Raw genomic sequence first — 24,302 nt, 5'->3', positions numbered from 1 at the left:
TGCTTGTACGCACGCACGCACGCACGCACACACACACACACACACACACACACACACACACACGTATGTACGTGAGTGATGCTTTAGTGCCGGTTCAGCAGAAGCAAAGCATGAATCCTACTCCTTAATGTCCTCCATCATAGTGATCCCCCCAGGGATGGTTTATAGCTGCCCTTTACCCCCTCTGTCAAATAGTTGCTCTCATCCATCAGTTTCATATGTAATATTACCTCAGATCAATACAGGTCACGACTGCTCAACGTTTATCGGACCCTGCGGTGTCCGTAGCAGCCACACTTGCTCTGGATCTGCTACAGGCTGCGATGTACCATGACGTTTGTGATTGATATATGCTATTTTATTACAAATAATACCATGTTTTTACTTCCCAAGGACCATGCATAACAATACAACCATCTCCGAAAAGAGAAGAGATGATTTCTGCTGATTTAGTTATTAGTTCATTTCCATCTGAGACCTTGAGGAGGTACACACACAATATAGTAGTCTATATCACACTAACAATGATAAGAATCAGATCAACATATAATTACCGGCACAAATATTACTACAACTATATTATATCAATTCAAAATGTAAAGACTTTAAGCTTGTGTTTTAAATGTTTTTATATACGATTTCTGACAAAGATGTCTAATGATTTGACTAGATTTGTTTTTTTAACTTTATTATGAGAAAATGTTCAGATATGTCGTTAAACTAACCTGCTACTGGGCACATGACAATAAGTATTGTCTGCTGTAATAAACCTCTTCAGCAGCACAATCTCTTAGAAAATGGATACAAAATAGCCACAAGATATGCTGAATTTAATATGTTTTAAATCATACAAAATTATCTGTGTGAAATTGTGAAACAGCCATAAAAAAACACATTTATTTTGCAGTCATTCAGTGGGAATGTTGTTAACAGCATTCCAACTAACTGTTCTTCTACGGACAACATTTTTATTATTATTCCGCCGGGTTATTTTGGCCCTCTTCTCCTCCCGCATTGAACATCGCAGAAACTCCGTTCAAACATCAAGACGTTCAGCTCGGTCGGGAATCGATTGCTATTACTTTTCTCATTCATAACTTTCATAATTCCAGAGATACATCCCATAATACATCAAATTTTTAACATTGAAGTCAATGGAGAAAATCTTCAACTTCAACAAATCTTCATGCGACTTCAACTGCTAACTGTTCATTCATACTTTCACTCAGAAACCTCATTCCAACTTTAAAATGTTACACATCTTTCTGACATTATTCGTGTAAAACAACTTTTAAATCTGATTCTTACTTTTAGAGATATTAAACATTGTTCAGACCTTGTTTTAGAGGTTTTCTTCACATTTTAACATTAACTATAGTGCGTGATGTCACAGCTAGAGGGGAGGACAGCTTGAAATTCGCATTCATATTTTTTTTTTTAATTGCCATAATTCCCAAACCCTACATTCCTGAGACATAATTTATCATGACAAACGTAGGAAAACATCTCGTAGCTTGAAAAATGACAAATAATTAAGCAAAAATAATTAAACAAAATGCTTTTTGAGGGCATGAAGTGACAAAAATGTTCAACATTCCTCCATTAAACCCCATTGTAATTTCAGGCAGATATTTCCTCACGGTAGCAGCCGCACACCTTTAGTTAAACTTCCAAAAAGGCCACATTATTAACCCGAAACTACACAAAAATTACACTTCAGATACTCAACTTCCTTGACATGCTTCACGTTTTGAAATTTCACAGATATCTGTTACGGTTCTTCCACAAAACGTTCACATGTAAGAGGTTCATCTCTCATTCAGAACAATGAAGCCTTTGAAGTCTAGGCACCTCGTTAGCTCAACTATAAACACCTGTGCAATGGAACACGATGATGTCATCACTCCAACTGACATGCTCAGAGCAGCAGACTTCAAATAGCAGTGTGCAAACAGTCCAGCCGTGAAGACATCTACGGGACAGTTTTGAGATTTCTTCAAATGCCTTTGCCATGGCAACACAATGCTCGCCTTGAAACACGGTTTTCTCATAACTTCAGTGAAAATACTTCAAACAGCCCAGAACTTCACAGGTTTGGTAACGATCTTCAACGGATCTAAGCGTAGTATGGGGTGTCATCAAATGCCGTTGCCATGGCGACAGCCCACTCGCCATGAAATACGATGTCCCTTTAACTCCGATGAAAATTGTCAAAAAGTGCTATAACTTCACATGTGTGCTAACAGTCCAGCCGTGAAGACATCTACGGGACCGTTTTCAGATTTCTTCAAATGCCATTGCCATGGTGACAGACCACTCGCCATGAAAAACGATATCGCTGTAAGTCCAATCGACACGGTCCAATCGTCCCCCAATCTTCACTTGTATATCACCGGTCCATGCTTCAACAGCTCTACGCCAAATCTGAGATCTCACCATATGCCGTTTCCATGGAAACGCATCCCTCGCCATAAAACATGATGTCGCTATAACTCCTATGAAAATGTTCAAAAAGTACTCAAACTTCACATGTGTACTAACAGTCCAGCCGTGAAGACATCTACGGGACAGTTTTGAGATTTCTTCAAATGCTGTTTCCATGGCAACACAATGCTCGCCTTGAAACACAGTTTTCAAAAAACTTCAGTGAAAATACTCCAAACAGCCCAAAACTTCACAGTTTTGGTAACGATGCAGCCGTCAACGCATCTAAGCGTATTATGGGGTGTCGTCAAAGGCCGTTGCCATGGCGACATATCATTTGCCATCAAGTTAGTTCAGAAGTTGGCAGTTCAAATATTCTGCTGCTTTTCCAAGCCTTTTTACTTTCTTTTCTTCTCTCATCACACATTCAAGCCCCCTGTGTTCATGTATAATTTCAATCTAAATTCTTCACTTTCTTCTTACACATTACATTTCAGCATAGCAGTTCAGCGTCAACTTTTCAGCATAAAGCATTCCCACTAGCAGTTTCTTCAGGAATTGCATTCTCTAGTTAGAAATGTAACACCCTTGAGGGATTTTCTGATTCTGCCTAACTGGCACGACCATTAGCTTATAGAGTCTAATATTATCAAACTTTAGATCGATTACTCACTAACATTACCAAATCAGTTCACAGGCCTAATGACTTTGCACTTCTTTAGCTACAATTACGGCCCGTCCACACACAGGCATGAAAAAAATCTTTCAAAGCTTCGCCCATTCACTTGAATGGGGTGACGTAGACGATTTTTAATCTTCGCCAAACTGCATTGTGGGGAGCGGAGCATGGCTTTGCAAGCGTCGTGAGCATCAAAAGTTGAGCAATGTTCAACTTTTTATGCTCCCGATGCTTTCGAAGCTGGCATCAGCCAATCAAATCCCGTTTATGCAAATCCCGCCAGTACAAGCGCTAGCCAATCAAACCGCGTGCAAGCTGGGAGAGCCAGACCGCAGTTCAATTCCTCATATTCCAAACGAGAAATTACGGTAGCAAATCACCCGGTTCTTTACAACCATTTTTACAGGGATACAAACCGTAGGAACCAGGCATGGAGGGAGGTGGCAGAGACAGTGGGTGAAACTGGTAGGTTTTCGCCTGTTTGGGGATTTTATATCCAGTTTACTTCGTTTTAACATTGCTATTGCTTTGTATGTCGGGGGCGGAAGATTCATGTGATTGGTTGTTGGTCGCGTTGCTCGTAAAAAATCGCCAAGCTTCAGACACGCCCAGCATCAAGATTTTTCAAGATTCTTTACATGCCTGTGTGTGGACGGGCCGTTAAGCTTTGTTGTAGCATTTACCCTTACTCTGCACAGAGATAGAAAATACGCTGAGATCCTTTACTTGAGTAAAAGTAAAAAATAAAAAAGTTCTAAAAATACTGGGACTGCTTCATACTCGGGATTAAAGTCGTGAATACAAATGTTACTTAAGTAGAAGTACATAAGTATTATTAAGCTCAAAACAGATAGAAAACAGGGACACTAAAAAGTATCGCACACATCTGGGACCGAAGCACCTGTTGACGTTCAGGGATTATAAAGTTGGCCATCTGCCACTCTCGCTGTAGCCTGTTGCATAATTGCAATTATTCCGTCAGTATATTTGAAATGACTAGGTTAGCTACATGAGCTAGCCTGCTTACAGCAGGTCCCCAATAATATTAGAAGAATCATGAGATCAGATTGTTATAATAACCCAATGAAATTTACATTTTAGGTAAGTTTCCAGTGACAGTTTCCAAACTTTAAAATCCCCAAACGTCAACAAATGCTCCGGTCCTGGCTGTTTGAGCTTCTTGCAGCGTTTTGTTAATGCAGCTCTTTTAGTAATGCTACACATGTTTCGTCAAGATGGTGAAGATGTTCCTTCCTTTGCACATGTTTTGGTGCATTTGTGTTTTTATATTTGAATCTTTTTTTAAGCTACAGTGAGTTTCTCTTCATAGAAGTGTTTTGGGCCGTTGTAACGAGTTTGCACCTGTCGGCCACCTTAGAAAGTAACTATGATTGTTAAGTAAATGTAGTTACGTTAAAAATGCCTCTGAAAGGAAGTGCAGAAGTTCAAAGGAGCATCAAATGGAAATACTCAAGTAAACTACAAGTATGTCAAAATAGTACTTGAGTAGGGTACTTTAGTAATTGTACTTAGTTACATTCCACCACTGACACTTACAGTATTTATAGAATTTCTGTCCTGCTTTTTCCAGGTTCCTGTTTCATCAGAACGGATCAGCTGGATGGAGAAACGGACTGGAAGCTGAAGGTCGCCGTGTGCTGCACGCAGCGGCTCCCAGCAGTGGGGGTGAGGATACATTACGATGTAGTGAATCTCTGGTAACAGACAAACGGATTGAGCACGAGTGAATGAGTGTTGTGTTATCACTAAAAGCATTGCTCATCTGATGAAGTTGTGATGGAAACCTAATCACTGCTGACGGACAGCGGGAACATTGTGAACCTAACGGCCGCTTCCTTTAACTGCAGATACTCAACACTTAAGATTTCAGCTCAGACGATTGTTGCCACTTAGTGTGATCAGAGAATTAAAGTTGCAGCAAGTCATTCGATGATTGAGCCGTGGCGTCCATATTAGGTTTCAAGAGACGAGAAGATAGCAAGCGTTGTCCTCACTTAAGCCTGTATACAACCTTCTTCCTACATTGGTTATTGTAACAATTAGTTTTAGCCTATAATACTAACTCTTTGTGTAGTAAAACAGATCAATATGGTGCTATTCTCACAGAAAGTTATTCTTAATTTATTTATGTTAAGAAGTTAGCACACAGAGAACTGTCGTCTCAGATTATTGCTGAAAGATTTTTTTCCTAAATACTATTGGATATGTCAATATTACTTTGAAGAGTACCTAAAAGCAAGGTTGTCAATTTAAGGTAAAAACAATGATATATGTATAAAAAATGTTGGGCTAAGTTTCAAAGCCACGAACATCTTGTACTGCCAATATTAAGAATTAAGAAGTGGTGGGGAAAAGTATATGTAACACATAATCACTTCTCATTACTTGTGTAATAAAATAACAACAAGTGTCAAATTTAAGTTATGGAGTAAATAGTACAATCGCTCATACTGTAGATGTAACAGAAAATTATAATACTTAAGTAAAGTTTAAATACCTCAGAGTTCAACTTTAATATAGTACTTGAGTAAATGTACTTAGTTACATTCCACCACTGGCCTTAAGTGTTATTATACCCCTGTGTCAGCTCTAAATGACTAAATAAGTCCCGTTTGTTCAGCAGCCACATTGATCTCTGAGTCTCTGATCTTTTCTCTGTGAAGTGCTGGAGCAACACTACTCTCCGTTGGGGCCTCAGTAAAATAATCTTCCCTGCTCCTCTCTAACCGCTCTGCCGTGTTCAGCAGGAGAACACTATCTGAGCACACCGCTGCAGAGGCTGCCTGCCTGAATTATTTAATATTGACAATCAATTTTGTTCCACTTGAGGCTAAAAAAGAGGCGGTGTTAGGTGCTACACAGGCCAAAGGCTGCAGTCACATTTTTTAGGATGATTTAAAGGAACAGTTTATCAAACACTTATGATTAAGTGTTTATGATTTTCTTTCTTAAGGTTATTTTTCCATTCTTTTAACTGCTTCAACATGCTTATATCATTACGTTTGGTTGAATCCAAATATTAAAACCCACAATAATGATTCAAATAACAAAACAATATATATCTATATTTCCAAGACTAGGATTGGATTTTCAATGCTCGAGTGGGTTTCTATCTTCATAGGATTTGAACAGACACTGAACTTATTTAATTATAATTATTATTAATTAATGTACAGACAGCAAACATTAAAGCGTATTACTTTTTAAAACCTTTGTGTATATTCATATTTATTTATTATATCTTTAAATGCTCTAATGTTCAAAAAGGTCTTTATTTTTCTCATACTGCCTAGCTGGCCTGCTCTGTTGTGATTGGTCAACCGCTTAAAGATGTCCCGCCCCTTAGCACGTACACTGTGTCGGAGCGCTAGCCAATACAAGCACAAGTGTTACGTAGTGATGTCATTATGATGCAGTAGTAAACAAATGAGTGCCAATGCAGGCGTTTCGGGGGGGGGATAGGGGGGAAATGTGTGGGAGAGAAACTCCCTCTGAAGGGAACACAGGGATTTTAGTCTTTGCAGACCATTTACATGCACACAAACCTATAGAACAAACTACAGGGAAGGAACAACCACAAACGTATAGTAGGGCTCTTTAATTAAGAATATACGACTGTGCTTGAGTTTGATTTTGATAAATGATTACTAAATCCTTTCCGTCCCCCTCCTTGTCTCAGGATCTCTTCTCCATCAGCGCCTATGTCTACGCCCAGAAGCCTCAGCTGGACATCCACAGCTTCGAGGGGAACTTCACAAGGGTACAGTACCTCGTTGACATTTTTATAACCTGTTAAACACATGCAGAGTTTTTCCTATAGAAAGTGGATTGACATGGAAGATGTGTATCACTGCAGTGTGTTGACAAGCGGCAACAATGAGAGCTTGTGTGTCCATCTGGGCCCGTTGTTATCTCCAGCAGGCGTACCTCTTACATCACAGGCAGCTTCTCGCCGCTCCATCCATTCTGCTTGTTGCTCAGTGATTTTCTTTTTTTCTTCTTCTTCTGCTTTTTTTTTTTTTTTTATTAATAGCAGATTAGCGCAGCCCCCACAGAGAGGAGAGCTCCGGTACAAAGGCAGGCTTTGTGGCCCGTCTTCACTCTTGGCCACACACCAGGCTTAGTGAGGGAGCACTTCCTCCGCTCATTCATCCTCCGCGGCCTTCCTTTGCATAGCGTGTGCTTTTAGTCCTGGCAGGATGGGAATAAAATGGGTTCCCACAGATTCGCACTAAATGAACTTACCTATTTATGAGGGGTTTTCCTTTTTTTTTTCCTCGAGGCGGATATGGTGGCTTTTTTTCTGCTGTCTTTTATTGAGACCCTGTGCAGTTATGAACACCAATGTCAGGGCGGTCAAGCACTCTGCAACCTGCCATTTATTTTTCATGCGCCTCTTCCCATGTTCGAGTGAGATTGACAGGATGTGGGTGCTTAGGTATCATAATTATCATATCAGGCATGCAATTTGAGCCGAAACTGGAGCCTTGACTCTGCACTCCTGACTCAACCGTCTTTATTTAAGAGAGAAGGGTAAAAGCGGGGAGGGGGAGGGGAAACAAGAGGCTCTCCAGGGGCTTATTTATCACTGAAATCTCATCTACGTGCACTCTCTATACTGTTTTAAAAAGCAGCCTCTATCGCTATGCCAAATCTCGTGAAAGTATTGATAAAGGGACCACTGTATTGCCTCGGTCTGCACTACTGTGTCAGGTGCTTGTGGAAATTAATGGCACAGCAGAGCCGGTCCTTCTGCTCACGATGTATGCACTCTTACTGAGCTTGTTTTGCTCAAATCGGTATAGCTGACATGTTTTTTCTTTCAGGATAGTTTTGTTTGCCTTCATTAAGTGATTTGGCAAAAAAAAGACTTATCATTTACTAAAATATTTTTATTGCGCAAATTTCAGCTTAAATATAAATATATATATACACATTTAACTATGTTGGTCATCCACCTAAACACATACATCTAGCTAGTTGTGAAGAAAATGTAAACCAATAAATGAAAGAGTTAAATTCAAACAAAACATTTTTTTTATTAAAACAATTCATCTGTCTAAAAGCTAAATTCATGGCTCTATTGTCTTGGTTTTGTTTTTCTTTTCTGCCGCAGGGCAACATTGAATACTAACTAGAAGTTGGCTGATTGCAGAAATCGTTTCAAAAGGGTTTTATTAAGGGACTTACAGTTTGTTACAGTTAAAACCTACACAAACACGTTTTTGAACTACACTTCCTATAAATCATTGTTTGTTAGGAGGTGAAACGGCATACAGTGCCCATACAGTCTCACAGCTTACCTGCTACAATTTGTAAAATACGGCCTTGCAGTATTCTTTCAAGCTTAAACAAAAATACACATAATTATAACACATTTATTTCCTTCTTATTTTTCCTGCAGGAAGACGCTGAACCTCAGATCCACGAGAGTCTGAGCATTGAAAACACTCTGTGGGCCAGCACAGTCGTCGCATCTGGTGAGTAAATGACCACTTTTTATTTGAGTCTGTTTTGATCTTGTGATGAGATACTGTATAATACTTTTCTAGATTATGCGTTCATGTTGAGTGTGTGGAGTTCTGCCCATTGAAACTCTACTATTGGTAGTCTATTTGAAAACCTTAGACTTCATTAAAATACTGTAACCCTGAATTTAAAAGTATGTTTTGATAAGCCTGTTTTTGTGAGCAATTCTCGGGACACATTTATATTCCCACTAATGTATTCAAACCCTACGCAACAGTTTTATTCAACAGCAAAAAAATGAACAAATAGCAATCCCCGCTTCATGGGTCTACACCTTGAAGGCTTTGTTACTGCTTTGCTCTTGTTTGAAGAGCTCTGAGAATGCCCACAGTTGAGGTAATCTTCCCTCGCTCCAACTTAGCCATTCCCCACAGAAACGCTCGTGTCAGTTGAGAGTGTTTGTGACGCTCGCGTCGGCGGCCACACCATTGATCTGCGGTGTTGCTCTCCCCTCTGGCCTGACCTTGACCAGAAGAACAAACACACCACACACACACACACACACTAGCAGAAAAAGCCTGACTTTGACCCCCTTACATCATCTCTGCTCAGGAATGTCATTCTCCCTTACAAGCCTCTCTTTGACGGACACTTCCTTTGCCTCTAGTGGCATTCTGGGCACTTGAATACCCCTTTTCCACTGAAATCAGTTTAGTTCTATTTCCGTGCTGGTGCTTGTTTAGTTCTCAATTAGTTCTAAGAGAGAACGTGTTTTCGCTTTCCATCTCCAAGATCCCAAATGGTGCAACGTCATGACGTCACTGTTTTTTCGGCAACAGGTGGAAAGTAATAACTCACTGTCACACAAGCAACGTCCCCTGATGCACATTTCCCATCCGCATAAGTGAATGTTTTTTGTTTTTTTTTCCATTAGAATTCACACTGTTTTGGATCATTATGCCGTTATTAAAGTATCCCTGGTATTCGATGGGTGATGTGAGCATAGCCACCGAAGTTAATCTGACTATCATAGCATATTTTAACTGCATATTTTTCATTATGAATTTACTTGCCTGTTGTATTGATTACACCTGATAGATGCTATAACAAAAAAAAACTGGAAAACGTATTCCCCCAATGCAGGCCCCCAGTCCAGCTGTGACAAGAGAATTAGTTGTTCGCATATTCAAATGAAAGCCCCTCTGCATGCTGAGTCACAAACCATTTGTCACATATTTCTGAAACTCATCAATTCATCACCTTTCTTCTCCAATCGTCTTTTTCTTCTCTTCACTTTACTTGTTCTGTTTTCTGCCCATTTTTTACTTTCTTGCCATTTTTATAGTTCGGTGATTTCAGGCTTTGCGCCCCCATTAAGCTCATTTAATATTAATGACTCATTAATCCTCCGTAATAAGGCCACCGTAATGAATTGCCAAATAAAGATGGCAGAGTATTGATCAGCTTTTATGAGCTTCCATAGGGTGGCCGAGGCCCTCAGAGTCTAAGCGTATTAAACTCCTGTCTGTTGCCGTGAGTGGCAATGGGACAACTGCCAAGGCTCAGTCTTTGTGTGTGTGTGTGTGTGTGTGTGTGTGTGTGTGTGTGTGTGTGTGTGTGTGTGTGTGTGTGTGTGTGTGTGTGTGTGTGTGTGTGTGTGTGTGTGTGTGTGTGTGTGTGTGTGTGTGTGTGTGTGTGTGTGTGTGTGTGTGTGTGTGTGTGTGTGTGTGTGTGTGTGTGTGTGTGTGTGTGTGTGTGTGTGTGTGTGTGTGTGTGTGTGTGTGTGTGTGTGTGATGGCGGGGGTTGGGTGCAGTTAATGAGCAGCATTACTTTCCTTGTCTCTCTCCTTGGCAGGCACGGTGATAGGGGTGGTGATCTACACAGGCAAAGAGACCAGAAGCGTACTGAACACATCCTCTGCCAAGAACAAGGTGAATACTTTTTCTGTTGTTATTAGAAGGATAACACGTCATGATGGTATATATGATCCTTTTCCTTTTTCTTTATATGTGCCAACTCATTTCTTGACATATCGATTCATATGATTCAAGTGTATAAAATATAAATACATTTAAAAAAAACTACCAAATGTACTTAAGCCAAATATGACACCTGAATGTTTACTTTCACAAATGACAAAAAAAAAGAAACAAATCGTCAGATTTTGAGTCTGGAATTAGGAAATATTTGTTATTAAAACTAAATGCACTTCGTAGTATATGTTTTACTTTCTACATAGGATGTAACGATTTTCTTGGCAACAAAAATAATTAGGGATATCTTGGTTTGACATCCTTACAAACCAGATACACTTAATTTAGTTTCTTGCAATTCATAAATAAAAATAATATAAGAAGAAAAACAAGATTTTCATTCTAAAAACTACACTGTAGCTACTGTGCATATGACAATAAAGCCCTTAAATCCTTGAATCGTATGCCAGTATAAACATAAATGTTTAGAAAAAGCTGCAGAGGGTGAAACACACAAAGTAACATCTGCTCCAAGTCCCCCTCCATGCCATCGTTCTTCCCCCTGCCTCTAATCACTAATCAATCACTGTAGCGAGGTGCTTTTTTAACCTTGACTTTCTAGATAAAGTTGGACCTGTCAATGCAAAAGGTCAACGCCAGTTGCTAATTAACCAAAAGGGAAATTAACTAACCGAGGATTTAAATGACATTTGCAGCAGAAAGTTAATCCCGCAGAATCCCCATTGAGTGTTTTGTCCTCAGATTGAGGAGGTGAATGGAAATCTGATTCTAAATATAAGACTTTACTTGGAAGATAGGGGAGCTAGATAGACACGGGTCAACTGATAGAGGTGGTGGTTTTGCTACATTACTTTTACACACAGTTACAATTGCCTGCACCATTAAAGCTCTACGTGACACAACACAACCCTTTCCTACTGCGGCACAGTTTTGACACCAGTGTCTTTTATTAGGAACGCTGATGTGGCCGGTCGAACTGAGCGTGGGGGGGCCTCTGTTTTGTGTAAGCTCGACAGTTGAGAGGAATTCAATATTTCAAGGAGATGATGTCAGAAGTGCCAATATGGAGACTGGAGATTGGGGGAGAAAGTCGATACAGTGTGGCTAAAGTCGCAAGAACGTTTTGGCCTCATATAATCTGTTGTGACAGCGGCTGGGGACAATGCCTGCACTTGATCAATCTGACAGCACGTCAGACATAGATTCACTCTTTGTCTCGGTATTGTTAGACAGACCTCTGTCTGAGTAAAGAGGCAGAACAATGTCATTGACAAGAGGCTGCTGCTCAATAAAGATTGTTAGTTTGAAGTACATATCCAGCTCTCAATACTCTTCTACTCTTCACATGTCTATCAAACTCTTGAAAAAAGTTGTTTACTAAGACCTCAAGAGTCAATTTCACTTTATTTTTCCTTGATTCACCGGATCAGCACCTCAAAACCTGAGGACATGGTTCTCAGCAGGAAAAAATTGGACTGTCCTCTCAGAGTAGGGAATGAGTCCTTACCCCAAGTAAAGCAGTTCAAGTATCTTGAGTGAGTGCGTCAATGGAGCGGGAGATGAGCCTGAGAATCTTTGCAGCGGTATTGCAGTTGCTTTACCGCACCGTTGTGACCAAGAGGGAACTGAGCCAGAATGCAAAGCTCTCAATCTACCGGACCGTCTCCATTCCTACTCTCAGCTATGCTCATGAACAAAATAACGAGATTGTGAACCAGTGTTTCAGGTAGCCGGTACTCACCGTACTTTGACCGGAAAGATCTTTAAAACTCCAGCAAATTCTAATCCTCCATTCATATTGTCTTGTATAAATTATCAAACACAAGCCGCTCTCATCAATGCCATAAGCGCGCAACAAGACACCGTGCCACCGGAGTGGAGCTTCAGGACTTTATATCGCGAGGAAAAATATTACTTGTAGTTCGTATTTGGGGCCTTTCACAAGCTGCCTTTTGCTCAAATCCACTGTTGTCGTTGTACATGCCCCTTTACTCAGTGCGACCTGGCTGCTACGGCTGTGCCCAAGTAAAAAGTAGTTAAACCTTTCTCCGAACATTTTTCTTCTAATGGAAACACTGTTTTGAATGCAGTCGGACGAAATGGGTTTACTCCGGTTGTCCCTTATGGATAAGGTGAGAAATGCGGCAGGGACTTGGAGTAGAGCTGCTGCTCCTTCGCGTTGAAAGGAGCCACCTGTTCACCTCTCTATCCTGGTGTTCCCGGTTTGTCCGGCTGGGAGGAGACCGAGGGCCAGTCCCAGGACCAGGTGCAGGATTTACATCTCCACGCTGGCCTGGGAGCACCTTGATGTGGCGAGTGAAAGGGAAGTTTGGGACCCTCTGCTGGAACTGCTACCTCCGTGACCCGTCTCCGGATGAGCGGTTGACTAGGGATGGATGGATGGATGGATGATTCACCGGTGTCTCAAGCACCTTAACAAAGCGCTACTTACTCACTGAACTCCTGATATTCTTTGCTTTTAACTCAATGAATATTCATGTCCATCAGATTTCACACACATAAATACAAGCCACAAAACAGATCGAGTCATTCCTTTCACTTTTAATGGCTTGGAGATGAATGGGGTAAAATATGCACTTTTTTTTTAAATTCATTGATAGCATCTTTAGGTTGAGGTAATTGAGTCCTTTCCCCCCCCTTGACTGAATGAATAATGACTTCATCTGATCCCCGGCAAGGCTCGGAAAAATGTAGACCCGCCATTGTTCGAGCAGAAGGCGATCCTTTGCTTTTCAGGCGTGCTCTCTGTCTTAATTTTTCTTCATTTTAATCCACCCAAACCCCCTATTTTTCTCAATAGCTCAACCATGAACCATGTAGTGAAGCAGCAGGGTGGGGAGATACCCACCCACTCGCTCTCGTTACCCTTCCTTTTTTTCTTGCTACTGGGAGTTTAACAGCGACGGATAAATCAGTCACACTGGTCCCCCGGCTCTCGCAGTCCTCAGGGGAATGGGCTTGGTGGGGGTTTGGGCAGCGGAGGAATTCTGCTGCTTTTTTATATGTGCTTGCCCCCTCCCCTTCTTTTCAGAGCAGTTCCTTTTATTTGAGGGAGGAGAGATGTTATGTTCTGCTGTTTTTGTAAGCGTGGTGCGTCAGAAGAAAGCCCTCTGTGTACAGGGCTTTGCTGCGAGCGCTGCCAGAAAGGGGAAGGGCACTTCTTTATTTGACATCTTTTTCCCACATGCTCCATTGGCTGGGAGATACACTCGAAAAATAAAAGACAATTCTGACCCCCCTTTTTTGTCTTTTCTTTCTTTTTTTCTTCCATAAAGCCAATCTCAATATGGGAACTTTATTTTTGAGGCCTTTTAAACTTCTGTTGTATTGAAAGACAATACTTCAGTATGGAAATAAAGCAACTACAAAACAAACTTATTTATGTCGTACACATGGTTTGCATGATAAAAGCCTGCAGCTAAGAGTGTTTTTCATTGGCTTTGTTTTTGCTCTCTGTCTAGCATATTGTAAGGCTTTGGGAGCAGATGGGGAACTTACATAGTCTTCTCTTGTCACAATTTATGACCAAAATAAATGCCATGTTTACTGGTAATTCTGTGAATCCCATTGAAGGAAAACCCCACAATGGACTGTAGAATCAAAACCTAATACACACAATGTATTTTTACGAGTAATTCCATGCTAATGGCAAATGAGTAGGACAATGATGAAGAAGTGATGTCTGACCTATGACCTCTTGTCTCTATAGGTGGGCTTACTGGACCTTGAGCTGAACCGCCTCACCAAGGCTCTGTTCCTGGCCCAGGTGGTCCTGTCTGTTGTCATGGTAGCAGTGCAGGGATTTGTGGGTCCTTGGTTTCGCAACCTTTTCCGATTTGTCGTGCTTTTCTCTTACATCATCCCCATCAGGTACTTTTTTTACAATGTTTTGATATTGTGTGACCACAGGCAAAATAAAATATGCATGTTTGTACAAAGAAAAAATAAATATTCGATTAATACTTTGAATCCCAAGCTTCCTGTCTGTTTCCTCTTGGACAAGACATTCTTTAGAACCTGGAATATATTTCATTAATTTTGTGTTGCAGTTTTGACACAGTTGTATTATTATTAGTTCTGTGATAGATAACAGCTTTGATTTTCCTATGGGTAGTTTGCGTGTAAATCTGGACATGGGGAAGTCGGCTTACGGCTGGATGATCATGAAAGACGAAAACATCCCAGGCACTGTAGTGAGAACCAGCACCATCCCAGAAGAACTGGGCCGGCTGGTCTATCTGCTGACAGACAAGACAGGTAGTTGTCCATACACCCTGAAGATTACATTCACAGTTCTTGACTTAAAGCGACAACTATTTTGCATCCAAGTATAGGCTCAACTCTTCTTGCGGTTCTGCTTGATAACAAAATGATGTTGGAATCATCATAACAATAAAGGTCCGACTTTAGAGGAGTAGCGCAGGAATGAATCCTAAAACCCGAAACCTATTTAGTTGGTTTGTGTGGGTTTTTCTTTTGTGTTTTTGGTACCTGAAATAAGGCCTGTCGTAAACACGAGGTTCACATTTTATTTTACGGTTTACAGTAAAAACCCTTCTGGAGAATGTTTGAAAGTTTACTTTTTCTCAAAGGGAGCCCTTGTGATGCTAACTTCTGGGAATCATAAATCTATCGATTAGATTTATGATCGATAGATTTATGATTCGAATTTATAAAAGTAGGGTAATATTATCCGGCTGAACAAAACGTGCATTTATCTAACAGGTTAGTGTTCCACAGACCTTATACGAGTTAATTTCCAAAATCCTATGGAGAAATCCCATTGCTTTTTTATCGAGGGAACCCATGCGCAGTTTACTTCCGGGTTTTAGGATGCGTCACTGCACCACTCTATTTTATGTACACGGTAACACTATTTGTAGATTTTATGCAATTATTAGTGTAGCACACACATGACACTTGCTTAACAATAAACAAATAACTTATTTATTTAATGTATTTATACATTTGTATTCAAATGTAGTTTCAGCCACCTAATTGTGGTTAAGTTATACACATTCTGAGGTAAAAGAAAGGACAAAAGGTCAAACAAATCTCCCTAATGTGTGTTCCTTCAACTTCTCTCATTTCACAATCATGTCCTGATTGTCTAATAACAAATGGCTGCTCTTTACTAATTCTAGTCAATGTGGCTCAGTGATAAACGCCTGCTGTGCTCCTAACATGCTCCTCTGTCTTACCCCGCTGATCTAGGTAGGAATAGATTAGCTGTAGAGCCTATTTGTCCAGGTTGATAGTTAAAGCACATGGAAAGAAGAACAAACAATCAATCGGAGAGAATTGGTTAACCCCGTCTCTAATGTTTTTGGAAGTGAGATGCCCTCTAATCAGCTTTAAGCTCCATCGCCACACATTCTGTCTACCCACATCCATTCAAACAAGCCATTGCTCTGTTTTACAAAGTTGTTGTTTTTTAGTGTCTGGACATTCACTCAGTCTTTTTGTATGCAATGTCTGTTAGTAAGAGAGGACATGCACTCCATATTGGTAATGAGATTAGGTCAATGAGAAGGCAGTCACACAGTGATGCATTGTGGGCAGTCCACTGGTGATGCATGCTGTGTGTGTGTGGTTGTTTAATTCAGATATGTTAAGTATATTTATTTTGCTATGAAATAGTGCCTTTTTGATTCAGACACCTTTGATGTTTTTTTTACCCATTTCTTAAACAGCTGATATTTTATATATAATACTTATCTTATTACGTTATGTGTACAGAGCAGAAGATCCTAATTTATTGATTTACCTACATTAGATTTTCTTATAGTCTAAATTCAATAGCAAACAAAATAAACTTAAAAAGTTTATTATAGTTTGTCAACTAGAGAACACTGACATGTTTATTTTTTATAAACTGTAATTTTCCCAGTTAGTATGCACCCTGGTCACACAAAGATAATACTTGTGTTACACACACCAGCCTTAAAGATACAGTATCAGTTGGGCTTTACTTGTTATGCTTAAGATGGGTCTGCTATAACAGAAATGAGAGCAGTCCTCAATAAAGGAATAATGATTGGGTAATTTCTTTATGATTTATTGGTTTGTGACATTGTATTGGTCTTCTGAACTGCAGGCACATTGACTCAGAACGAAATGGTCTTCAAGCGGCTGCACCTGGGAACAGTATCCTACGGCACGGACACCATGGACGAGATACAGAGCCACATAGCTCAGTCATATGCACAGGTAAGATTTATTTCCGTTTATAATTCCTTAATTAACTGGATTGTTCAGTAAACATTCTGACCATTAACACCTCCACCATCCAGAAAACTATAGCCAGTGTGAGCACTAATTTGGGAATGAATCCGCTACTTTTATTCCCTTTAGCTATACAATTATATGAATTTCCAATAAATGATGTTAAATCTACATCATCCAGTATGTAAAACTGGACGGAACCAAAAAACAACCAACCACCTTTGTTCAAAACAAAGCAAAACGTGTCACTTGCAACATAAAAATGTGTTTCCAGTCGTGGAGAGAATACATTTAAATACAAACTTGTTCTCTCGTGTTTTTCTGCTTATTCACGCCTCTCCCTGTAGATCACATTGATCAATTTTTATATTGAGCTAAGGATAAGATTTCCCGGAAAGAAGCCCATATTGTTCATTCATCAGGCAGTGTCCCTCAGCGCGTCCTCGTACTGTAAGCAAGTGTTTTCCTCACCGGGTGGCTCAGATCTGGCTGCACTCTTGACAGAATGATATTGTTCATACTCAGCCAGCTCCAGCAGCTGCTCAGCACTGAAACCATCTGCCCCACACCCTTATGTGTAATCTCGGCTAATGAAAAATGACGAGTCCTTTTTAGAGCTGCGGCTGAAGCAATTCCTCTGACCGGCTATTTTTACTATGTTGCTCTTTATTTACTTTAACAATGACTTAATTACAGGAAGCTATCATTTTTTTTTTTTAGCACTATTGTTAATTTAAACAATCCACCCAGATTAGGGCAGAAATGAACAGTTGTTGCCATTTATATATTTATTACACACAATTTTTCTTAACTAAAACTTATTTTTACTTTAAATCTTCAAAAAATATTAAAATGGTCCTTTTTTGCGGTTTTCCCTTCCCTGTAGTGTGTTCTATAAGTTGTGCATGTAAATGGTCTGCAAAGGCTTAAATCCCAAAGTTCCCTCCAGAGGGAGTTTCCCTCCCGCACACATTCACCCCCCTCTTTCATTTTTTTAAAGATTAATATTATAAATCTTTAAAAAAATACGTGTTGTTGTACATGTTGTTGAACTAATATTATACTTCATTATCTAGCAATATCATTAGCATCCTCTTCATGGTGCTCCAATGCTTAACTTGTCTGACAACATAACCCAATCGTCTCTCATTGATCTTTCAGTCGCTTTCCATGAAGGTTGTCATACTGTATCCCCCACTGCCCTTCCTCCCTGCCTGGCAGGACTGAAGGTTAATAATAAGCCAAAATCAAACGCTTCAGCAGAGCGCGTCGCCCCCGTCAGGCGCAGCTGGCACAGTGGGCTGTCTGCCTGCTCCGCTAGTCACCCCCCAGTTAAACTGATGGCTGATGTCAAAACAGCGGAACACATAAAAGGTGCTCAAATCAGATATGACACGATAAAGACGGTGATACAACACTTCCCTTCGCTGAGTCGTTTATCTTGAACAGGGGTGTCAGAGTGAATAGGCGACCAGTGTAGGATTCAACCTAGTTGCCATGTGCAGGCATCCTTCAGTTGTGACTGTTTTTAAATGTAAGTCATTTTCTAATGTTCTGACTCCATGGTTCACATTATTTCAGCTGCCCTCCCAGCCCTCCCAGCCCTCCAATGGAAGCACCAGCGGCACCACTCCAGCACGGAAAACCCAAAGCTCGGGCCCGAAGGTCCGCAAGAGCGTCAGAAGTCGCATCCACGAGGCTGTGAAGGCCATCGCCCTGTGCCACAACGTCACACCGGTCTATGAGTCCCATGCCGCCGGGAACGGAGAGACGGAGTCTGCTGAGGCCGACCAGGACTTCAGTGATGACAACCGAGCCTACCAGGCCTCCAGCCCTGATGAGGTAAACATGACATCCAGGAAACAGTTTCAGCTCATTCAACTTTAGAGGGAATAAATGGGTTCACTAATAACTTAGTGTTTCAGAGGTTTATGCCAAAGATTATTCTGTAGTTGAAATTGCAACACATTATTGTAGTTGAATTGGTTGAATGGGTTCAGTACTCCACTCCAAATCTGTGTTTTAACCTATGGTACAACAATCCATGCTAGTTCCATAAACACCTAATCTTAATGACTATCTTTATTTTGCCCTTTATGCTAAATATTTCCCATTGCTTAGGGTTTCATTTAGCAAAATTAATTACCTTGTTTTCTAAAGCATCATTACAAATCTTTTTAAATGTCTCATATTTTGATCAAATCCAGCTACTAGTTGACACCAATTGCCCTTTTGGCCAGAGTAAACAGTGAGATTCTCAGGAGAACAGCGTGTGTTTTTCTGTCTTCATGTTTTATTGGTGATCCTAAATAACCCTGGTTTGTCATAATAGTCATTTCATGAACACAAAGTCAGAGGTCGTGATCCCCTCATAGAGGTTAAGCTATTTAACCGTGTGTACTTGCTTCCTGTGAATTTACTGCTCCTGGTAGAACGTGAAAACGATCCCTAAAGGCATCACAACCGCTTCCTTTCCTCTGACCGTTCCTTTTATATATAGGCCTTAATAATCATTTTTATGTGATTGAGAAACCCAAGGAGAATCTATACTTAAATCTGGAAAACAGGGAAAGATTTTTTAACAGGTAAAGTAACAGTCTGTATCTGTTTTTAAAGAGATGTTTAATGCGTGTTGAGGGGTAGTTAATCCCCCCATACACCCCCATTTCAATACGTTTGTCACCCATGACATGCGAGAGCCTTTGTGAGAATGCGGCACTTCGGGTTGAACCCAGAGTCTAGCTATCTAACAATCAAAATAAAGATAAAAAGGTGGCGAGGGATAAATCTCAGTTGTCCTCCCCCTCTGAATTGATGTATATATTTATTTATATCCCGGCCCACTCCGTTCTATCTCCCCTCTCTGTATTGTCTCACGCTGCTCGGATTGATCAATATTTAATTTTCTCCCAGAGACGATGAGAGGTGGAGGTCTGTGATTGTAGCTGGAGCCCTCCCTTCCCCTTCTACTATATTCTTTGTTCTTCCTCTGCCCCCCCCCCCCCCCCTCTCTCCCTCCTTGTCTCCTCACTCTTCTCATTGACTGCAGCATCAGATCTTGGCTGCTGCTCGTCTGTTAGTGATAGTTTGTTTGGCCCTGGCTCTCTGCTCAGCCTCTCTAATGTAATGAGCCATCATTAAGGAGATGAAGTGGGCGGCCGCAGAGGTCATCTGACCTGCCGGTGAACAGAGTCCTCCTGTGACCTTTGACCCTCGTAATATCAGACAAGAGCATTCCACTGTAGACTTTAATGACTGCCATGTCCAGGAAGTGGGTGCTTCATCATTTCCAATTGGATGTAACTGGCAGTTTCACTGAGTGATAAGGTATCTTATTTGGGTTCAAATTTGTATTTTGGGCTTCTACTGTGACATTTAAATGCCTACATGTCAAACATCTCTTTATTGTTCTCATACTGCCTGTGCTGCAGCACCTCTTTTCACCCTCTGTCTGAAACCAGAGCCCAGTCTGCTCTGATTGGTTAGCTGGTCGGCTCTGTTGTGATTGGTCAACCACTTAGAGATGTCCCGCCCCTTAGCCTGTTACGTACAATATGTTGTAGTTTCAGCCAATAGAAAAGCCAGTGTTACATAGTGATGTCACTATGTTATGGAAGTAAACAAAGGATTCCAATGGATTTGTTCCAGGCAGACCAGGCTCTGGTTTCAGACAGATGGTGAAAAGTGATGCTGCAGCACAGGCAGTATGAGAAAAATAAAGAGCTTTTTGAACATTAAAGCAGGTAAACATGTCACAGTAGAGGAGCAAAATACAAATATGAACCTGAACATTAGCAGAATAGGGCCCTGTTTTTCATGTTAAAACCGTTAAATGATCTCCAGAATAATTCACTTCTAATACCTTTTATATTGACATCGACATGACATGAGCAGTATTTAACCTGTCAATGGTCAATTTTCCTCATGACATGCTTGAGCTGCTGTTAATGTTAAAGGCAGTGCTACCATTATGATTTAAATTGTACATGATCATTCGAACGTTGTGAACACAGTTGAATATTGATCAGGTTGTTTAATCCTGCCTGTCCTAAAGTGGCTTTTCTATTCCTGCCGTAACGCATAATTCACATGCAGTTTGTATCAAAGTTGACAAAGCTTTAAATAGTTCCTGTAGAGCTCAAACAGCTAGATTTAGGATTCTCAGTACATGGTGTATCTGTCCATGTGTGTACACACACAACCACCAGGATAATGACACACAGATGTGTGTTAAGTAAATACAGGCAGCTCCTTTTTACGGAGCTCAAAGGGGGAGCAGCAGAAATGACGGGGTATTAACAGGAAGTTCCAATTTGTAGGTCAGAGTATAATAACAACCTTTGAGTAAGCAAATTGAAAATGAACCCATTGAGGATTGAGTCGTGTGCAGCTGAACGCTCACTCGGGGGCTGCAGTTCCTGCTGAGGAGGGAAGAGGAAAGAGAAACAGAAAAACACTTATCTGGAGCTGAAAGAGGAGCTCAGGAGAAGTCGTAACTCTCTCAGGCCTTGTCTTTCAACTGCAAGAGAGATAAGATTCAGTCTGCTCCATGGTCAACATTTTGGATTTGTATTCAACATGTTTTATATTTGGTTAAAAATTATCATCGCAAAATAAAAAATCGCCTCTTTTTCACATATGTATTGTGCGAGATTAGCTTGCAAATGATGGGTTGAATGCAATATATCTCCATCCTTACCTAGGGATGGGACAATATAGGATTTTAATGTGGAACAGGAAATCTATTCTTGATTTCTGAAGGTTACGTTTCTTTTAGGTTAAGATTACCTTATTGTTTTTAGGATGTCTTTGTTGCAAGTTTAAGCATATGTGGACCATAATATCCTGAATCATAATGAATTTTGCAAGGTTAAACATGACATGCAATTTAGAGGTCTGTCCTATACTCTCGTATTGTAGGAACCAGGGGCCGTATTCACAAAGCATTTCATCTTACCGCTAGGAGTGCTCCTAACTCGCGCTAAAACATTTTACGTAGGAGTTTTTTCTTAAAAGTTATTCACAAAGCCGCTGAGACCTACTCATACTAAGGATAAATAACTAAGAGTGAACTAAGAGTGACGCGCCGTTGCTATGGATTACGTCGATTCTCGTGCATGAGTTTAGAAGCGGTCAGTACGGTGATTGGTTGTTCAGAGCAGGCGGTCTCGGTGAAATTCATCCGCAACATCCCACAAACGAGCCCACTAAAACAAGGAAATAGCCTAGGCTAGAAATGTATTCCTATCAAATAGTTTTGGACAGTGCAGTTAGCAGAATACACGCATGATGACAAGTTTGTGCAGACCACGATAATGACGTTGTATATGCACGTTAAAGAGAGAGAGCAAACAATAAAAATACATAAATTGCATTAAATCAAGGAGGCAATTAAAAGCACCCTGCAAACTATTATCCAATGAGCATATTTCCAGCACTTAAACACGTTCAATAACAGCCCATACCGCCGTTCAAGTCCCCCTATCATGATGAATGAAAACAATCTGCGTGTTGATGGAATGTACTTTCTTTCTATTGACGACCACGTCCTCATCTTTTAATGGCGCAATTATTTTTATGTGCGTCCCGTCAATAGCACCGACCACACCGGGCATACCTGCATTGCCATGAAGTTGGCTTTGATCCCGTGTAGTTGTTGATTGTCCAAAGGAAACCGGATAAACTGTTGGATGATATGTGGTCTAGAGAGCGCGTTGATGGTTTGGTTTATGGCACAGCTGACTGATGGTTGCGATATTCCTAAATCGTCGGCATTGCAAAGTTGCATTTTCCCTGTTGCTAAATATCGTAGTGTTGCCAAACATTTTGTTTCCGGACTAATCGGGTTATTCCTGTTAGTCGGGGATGTTATTGCATCCCGCACTAATTCCACAACAAGTTTGATACCCTCACGATTTAGCCTATATCTCTTGATCAATTCACAGTCTTCCATTGTCTCCAAAACATTTCGTCTCGCAGCCATTTTCAGATTCTTTGTGAATAGGTCTTACTGAGTTAGGAGTCCTCTCGAGGACTTTTAAGCTCTCCCAGACTTAGGTGCTACTTTTAGGCCTAAAATACTTTGTGAATTGCTCTTAGTGAATAAAATTAGGAGTCCTAAATGTAAGACTGACACGCCCATTATGTTTAGGAGTTTCTCCTAAATTCGCCAGTTAGGAGCTACTTTTAGCCCTAAGATCCTTTGTGAATACGGCCCCAGGTCATTGATATTTGACTGTGACTTTTGCATTGTCCTTTTTAAGTCAGTATAAAAAATGGCAGAATTCATCAGCTCTCTTTGATTTCTGGAAGTTAGAGCGTAAATGTTATTGTGTAGGGGGTCCAACTGCCCTGTTTCTAGCTTCTGTACAGTTTTCTTTTTGAATGTTTTCCTCAGGTGGAGCTGGTGCGGTGGACGCAGAGCGTCGGCCTGACCCTGGTGAACAGAGACCTGGCCTCCCTGCAGCTGAGGACCCCCTCCGGACAGATCATCTCCTTCCACATCCTGCAGATCTTCCCCTTTACCTCCGAGAGCAAGAGGATGGGCATCATCGTCAGGGTGGGGAACTTGTTTATAACAATATGACTTTTGCATGATACTCCCTCAGAGAACTAGCCATATTACATTTATTTTTGTTTTTTATGACTCTTGACCTTGATGCGTTAAATGTGGCTGCTGGAAGATGCTTGGTGTAGAGCTATAGGATTCTGATGTTTACATGTTTCGGCTTCCGTGAACAGGAAATGTACTAATTGTCATTGATGATATGGTTTAGGAGGAGTCGACCGGAGACATCACTTTCTACATGAAGGGAGCTGATGTTGCCATGGCGAGCATTGTCCAGTATAACGACTGGTTGGAAGAAGAGGTAAAATCTACAATCTATACGTCCTACTGAGGGTGCATTCGGGTTGTAATGACAGGGAAACTTCTTAATTGTGATTTCCGACACGTGCACAATGTTCTCCTACAATGCAATGACGATGAAGCTTCCTGCTTCCATCAACTGTAAAATACATTGTTCTGTCAATCAATCGAAAAAATCAATTAATCATGAAACTTTAGTTTATTCTAACTTCAGACTTTCCAACTAATGATGATTAGTGATTATTAAATCATGTTTGAAATATTTAAGAAATGCTTGACAAACTGGTAAGAGAAATCAGAGGGGTTTGAATTTATTATGACATTATTTTAGAAAAATTGGCATTAAGTCAGACAATTTTCCAATCCTAAACTAAACCATCGACTTACCGGCTGTCACAGAGAGACACTGTGATTGCCCTCTGTGTAATGTGCGCTACACAAGGCATAATAGAGTGGCGAAGTCACGCCCATCTACTTCCGCCCCATGGGACCTTATTTCTGAAAAATTATGTATTGAAGTCAATGGGGAGAGAAAGATTATCTTTCGAACCCGTTTGAATTGTGCCACGAAATAGACATATGGTGTTTGTCAATCTTAAA

At 40.6% G+C, this 24,302-nt stretch overlaps 1 protein-coding gene across 4 annotated transcripts in view; it reads left to right on the top strand.

Moving 5' to 3' along the window:
• atp9b (ATPase phospholipid transporting 9B) overlaps positions 1-24,302 on the top strand; it is a 62,556-nt gene that overhangs the window by 18,491 nt on the left and 19,763 nt on the right. For all 4 annotated transcript variants that reach the window (XM_079655356.1, XM_079655355.1, XM_079655354.1 and 1 more), the window contains 10 exons: positions 4,695-4,789; positions 6,804-6,884; positions 8,529-8,604; positions 10,449-10,525; positions 14,319-14,479; positions 14,724-14,866; positions 16,707-16,819; positions 18,416-18,676; positions 23,232-23,393; positions 23,611-23,703. In XM_079655356.1, the coding sequence (XP_079511482.1) occupies positions 4,695-4,789; positions 6,804-6,884; positions 8,529-8,604; positions 10,449-10,525; positions 14,319-14,479; positions 14,724-14,866; positions 16,707-16,819; positions 18,416-18,676; positions 23,232-23,393; positions 23,611-23,703 (1,262 nt within the window). The remainder of the gene's footprint in view (positions 1-4,694; positions 4,790-6,803; positions 6,885-8,528; positions 8,605-10,448; positions 10,526-14,318; positions 14,480-14,723; positions 14,867-16,706; positions 16,820-18,415; positions 18,677-23,231; positions 23,394-23,610; positions 23,704-24,302) is intronic.

The sequence above is a fragment of the Notothenia rossii genome (genome assembly GCF_949606895.1).
Source record: "Notothenia rossii genome assembly, chromosome: 10".
NCBI classification, from domain to species: Eukaryota; Metazoa; Chordata; class Actinopteri; order Perciformes; family Nototheniidae; genus Notothenia; species Notothenia rossii.
The sequence above is the reverse complement of the archived record's forward strand: the minus strand, read 5'-3'. Positions and strand labels throughout refer to the sequence as shown.